The sequence below is a fragment of the Rutidosis leptorrhynchoides genome, chromosome 5 (assembly GCF_046630445.1).
Source record: "Rutidosis leptorrhynchoides isolate AG116_Rl617_1_P2 chromosome 5, CSIRO_AGI_Rlap_v1, whole genome shotgun sequence".
Lineage (NCBI taxonomy): Eukaryota > Viridiplantae > Streptophyta > Magnoliopsida > Asterales > Asteraceae > Rutidosis > Rutidosis leptorrhynchoides.
The window spans coordinates 215966691-215972313 of NC_092337.1; the positions used below are offsets into that span (position 1 = coordinate 215966691).

Here is a 5623-nt window from a genome sequence, read left to right on the forward strand (position 1 = left end):
CCGTACTTCGACAAGTCCCACAACAACAAGCAAACACAAAAAGTCTAAGTCTAGGCACCTATCTCAAGTCGCCTAAATCCCTTAGATCATGCTCTGATACCACTTGTAATGACCCAACCCGTCGATTCCCGGCCCATGAAATTTTTTGCTTTTTAATATACATTAAATAACACTTTAGGTCCCATTACGCAATTCCCAAAATGTATTTATTATCATAGTAAGTTCAACAAACTTGAAAACATACAATAATAATTTAAACTCCTTAATACAATAATACGTTACTTAAATCATATACCAGTTTATACTCATGACCCATTTGACTAAACCAATAAACGTCACATGAACCGACTAGTTACTTTTACACAAAACCGAGCATGGTGATTGGGAGTACGCTACCCAATCCTAAATCGAGTCGAAAAGCAAGATCTTCTAAAGCAACCTATCCAAGATCTCTAATCCCCACGCTTACCCGAGCCGCCATCACGCGAACCTATAAAAATATCAACAACGAGAGGGTAAGCTAATGCTTAGTGAATGTAAAGGTACTATACACATACATATGCATAAAATGACTATGCATCACCAAGCACAAAAAGTAAACACATACCACCTCTGCATAGTAAGCAAGCTAAAAATGAGCACATACACAAAGTAGCTACACGCTACATAATCACCAAGCTAACGCCACAAGATTAGCAACAACACAACAATAAGTATATACGCATATACAATAAATATAATCAACAACATCAGCAAGGTTAACCCCTTAACCTAAACCACATGAAGGTTTGCCAAACTTCACGCGCCTTAATGAATCCGGACTTCACGTGACTCACTACCTTCAAACAACTTGACTATTAAGGATGGCCGAACTTCATGCGCCTTTATGAATCCGAACATCACGCGACTCATACCTTAGTCAAACATCACAATAGGGTTGGCCGAACTTCACGCGCCTTAGTGAATCCGAACATCACGCGATTCACTACCTGAATCATCTCCACGATAAATGCTAGCAAAACCCATCGCCAAAGGGTTTATCCAATACGCTAGACAATCACAACATCAAGGGTGGTAACCCAAAACGCATAAGCATATCACATGGACCTGAAGCACAAGAGGGGTCCATTCTCCCACACAAACATAGAGTAAACCAGAGCAAGGGTCACTCAACACATACGCACCCATTTTACACATACATATGCGTATAGTAAATTTACACTCACCTTAAACGTCTCGATGAAGTGCAATCCAATCCCGCAACTTGCCAATGGAACGTACCTATTACATTTATCGCATAATCATCAATACATACTCATTTGGACTCTCGACCCGCCCAAATGAACAACAAGTGCAAATTACACCCTTTTGCACTTTTAACGCTACTCGAAGGTCCGAAACCAACAAGACCAATTCCCGCGTACCCGAAATACCTAAATGTACCAACTTAAGCACTCGAACGTATTTTAACTCGAGTTTCGCTCGAAAACCCATTTTGACCCTTAAAAAGTCAACATATCACCATTTGCTAGTTTTGACTTCAAAACACCATTAACTCAAGTTTATATTTTAACTTAACTCATTTTAAGTTTATAAACTTACACAAATGACAATCGAACCGAAATCACCAATAAACCCTAATTTTGACTTTATTCAAAATTAGTCAAACAAATGAACACAAATGGCTTCCATTACTTTAATAATCATTAATACTAGTGATTACTCACTCTTTGCAAGTCTTACATGTTTAAACTTTCTCACAAAACCTAAAACCCGTCTTCAACACTTATAAACCCGAATCTTGGTGTTAATCTTTCATTAACAACTAATGGGGTTTCACATATGAACATACAACCAAAAACCCCTAATTTTATCATGAATCTTAAGAACGAATTTCGGATTCGGAACTTACCACTAGTATCAAATTGTAGCCGTGAATGAGGAGAACAAGCTTGCCTCTTACGCTCTCGATCGAATCCCGCTTCCTCCTTTCCAAAATCCCTTTTGAATGATTTGAGGAATTTGTGTTTTGAGAGAAAAATGAGAAAGAAAAGGGAAAAGAAATGAAATATATGGATAAGGTTTGGTGTATAAGAGCTGGCCAACGTGTAAAATGACAAAAATGCCCCCACCACCCCTTTCTTGAGCTGAACTACGTGGTCTAGCAGACTGATATGCGCGGCGTGCAAAGGCCACCGCGGCGCACAATATAACTAGAAACCGGATCAGCAGCTGAACTAACAAGTGAACCTTTTGATGAAGTTGTGAGGCGCGGCGCGCCCTTTCACCGCGGTGCGACCTATCATAGAAAATGGTGCTGAAGCTTTGATTACCATATAAACCATCCGATAACTTAAGTACACTCCAAGTGCACCTTATGCATACACCATACTTATACTTTTACAGCGTTTCGCTCGTTCGTACACTATACCCAAGTGACGTATACTCATACATATACACTTAGTCCATTTTAATGCTCGATATATTTATATATACGTATACCAAATATTTGGGTCATACATGAGGCTCAGTACGAATTTCGCTAGTGCCTTCAGAAGGTAATGTATCTTGTTCTTGAATTTCTTCAAGATCTACAGTGCTCCCACTTGCTTCTTGTAAGAGGAGACTCTTCTCCAAAAACTCAACATATCTAGCAATGAAAACCTTGTTTTCTGCTGGATAGTAGAAGTTGTATCCCATCGTTTCCTTTGGGTATCCTACAAAGATACATTTGATAGTTCTGGACTCAAGTTTGTTCGGTGTATCACGCTTTACGTGAGCGTCACAACCCCAGACTTTCAAGTAAGATAGATTTGGGACCTTCCCATGCCATATTTCATATGGCGTCTTGTTTACCTTCTTGGTTGGAACCTTGTTGAGAATGCGTCCAGCAGACTCTAGAGCATATCCCCAAAAGGATGGTGGTAGAGTTGTTAGACTCATCATTGATCGAACCATGCCAAGCAAAGTTCGACACCCCATTATGCTGAGGTGTGTAAGGAGGAGTAAATTGTAGGACAATCCCACGATCTCTCAGATGATCTAAAAACTCTTGACTCATATATTCGCCTCCACGGTCGGACCGTAGAACCTTAATGGTCTTTTCGATTTGATTTTCTACTTCATTTTGAAATGCTTTGAACGTTTCAAATACATCATGTTTATGTTTAATCAAGTAAACATAACCATATCTACTGAAATCATCAGTAAAAGTAACGAAGTAGGTAGCTCCATCTCTAGACATTGTTCTAAATGGGCCACATACATCAGTATGAATGAGTCCAAGTAGATCACTCGCCCTTTCAACCTGGTGGGTAAAGGGTTTCTTTGTCATTTTTCCAGATAAATAAGATTCACATATGTTAAACGACTCATTGCCGGTTGACTCAAGAAGCCCATCGTGTTGCAGCTTTGTTATGCATTTCTTGTTTATATGACCAAGACGACAATGCCATAGATATGTGGAATTCAAATCATGCTTGAATTTCTTAGAGCTACAATTAAATATAGAACTTTCGTTTGGAACAAGATTATCATGTCAATTTCAAAAATACCATCTCTAGGAATAGCATTAAAATAAAAAACATTATCCTTAGAAACTGAAATACCATAATCTGTGAATACATTATTAAAACCATTATCCTTTAAACGAGAAACTAAAATAACACCTCTAGTAATAGAAGGTGCATAGTGACAATTATCTAAAATAAGAATAAGTCCACTTGGGATGATGAGCTCATAGCTTCCTATAGCTTCGGCAGCTGCACGATCGCCATTGCCAACGTACAGATCCAAAGCCCCCTTATTCAGCTTCCGAATTTTCCTAAGTCCCAGCATATTATTACAAATATGAGTACCACAACCAGTGTCATACACCCAAGTTTTATTAGGAAAATTATAGAGTTCTATAACGAAGATACCTGAAGTGTTGGTCGAACCAGCCTTTCCCTTCTTCAACTCTTCCAAGTAAAGCATACAGTTTCATCTCCAATGACCAATTTGGCCACAATGGTGATAAGCCATGTTCTTTGCGGGATGCTCTTTCTTTGCTTGTAGTGGAATTTTCTTCTTAGGTGTGTAAGCTTGCTTACTCTTTCCTTTACCCTTTCCATTTCTAGCTTGCTGCTTTCTTTTCTGGATGTTACCTTTCTTTATGGTTAAGACTGCAAGAGTCTTCTTTGGTAGCCCCTTTTCAGTTTGCTTAAGCATTGCATGTAGCTTAAGAATGGTTTTTCCCATGCTATGCATATTGTAATTCATTACAAATCCATCATAGTCCTTGGATAGTGAAGTAAGTATCAAGTGCACTCCAAGAACTGGTGGCATAGCATAACCTAGGCGATCCAGTTGATCCAAATAGCCTTTCATATTCAAGACATATTGGCTAACCGGCTGCCCCAACTCATGTTTGCAAGCATGAAACGCTTTCACAGTTTCAAACAATTCATGTTCTGCCTGCTGTTGGAACATCGTCTTGAGTTCCTCAATCATGTCATATGCATTGTAGTCCATTAAGTTCCTTTGGAGCTCAGAGGTCATGCTAGAAAGCATAAGACATGCTACTTCAAGTTGTTCATTATACTGCTTAGTATAAGCATTACAAACAGTAGCACTAGCAGTTTCAGGTGAGGCTTCAGGTAAGGGATTTTCCAGATGGTGCAACTTCCTTTTAGACTTTAAAACAATCTGAAGGTTACGATACCAGTCAATGAAGTTGTTATCATTCAATTTTTCCTTCTCAAGGATTGACCTTATGGTCATGTTGTTTATGGATTGAATTGCGGTTGATGTCATCTACAGAATGAACAAGGTTCTTTTAGTATCTTTAATAATTATCCTTTTATAAATTAACTACCCATGTTTTAAAAACCTTTTAAAACTATTACTTTTCGTGAAAGGCTAAGATCCACATTGTGCTTCCACCATCACATCAGTTGATCTGCTAGCAATACTGGATTCAATCGGTAGGCGGCGGGCACCAATTACATTACAAGTGCAACTCTTAGATCTTTATGGTGTGACGACCCGAAAATTTCTGACCAAATTTAAACTTAATCTTTATATGATTCCGACACGATAAGCAAAGTCTGTAAGGTTGAGTCTCAAAAAGTTTGAACTGTTTCATATATTCAATTGACCTTCGACTGCTCTCGACGATTCACGAACAATTAATTGTAAATAGTTATGTGTGTATATATACATATATATAAATGGAAATTGGAAAAATAATTTTAAATATTATATGTTGTTGTTATTAAAATTAAATATGTAAGATAAAATAAAAGTATGATATTATGATAATTATTATTTAAAACACATCTATATAAATAAGTATATTAATTATATATATATATATATATATATATATATATAAATGGAAATTGGTAAAATAATTTTAAATATTATATGTTGTTGTTATTAAAATTAAATATGTAAGATAAAATAAAAGTATGATATTATGATAATTATTATTTAAAACACATCTATATAAATAAGTATATTAATTATATATATATATATATATATGATTTCGAAGTTATTTAGTAAACGAAAGTAACGCTCAGTTGTCATTTGATTGACAGTAAACGAGTTAAAAAGAAACTTAGGTGATTTTAAAATAAAC

General features: G+C 36.7%; 1 protein-coding gene across 1 annotated transcript; it reads right to left on the minus strand.

The window, feature by feature from the left end:
• Positions 1 to 3981: 3981 nt before the first annotated feature.
• Positions 3982 to 4794, minus strand: LOC139849271 (uncharacterized). The gene has a single exon (XM_071838929.1). The coding sequence runs from the start codon at positions 4792 to 4794 to the stop codon at positions 3982 to 3984; it is 813 nt and encodes a 270-aa protein (XP_071695030.1).
• Positions 4795 to 5623: the final 829 nt, after the last annotated feature.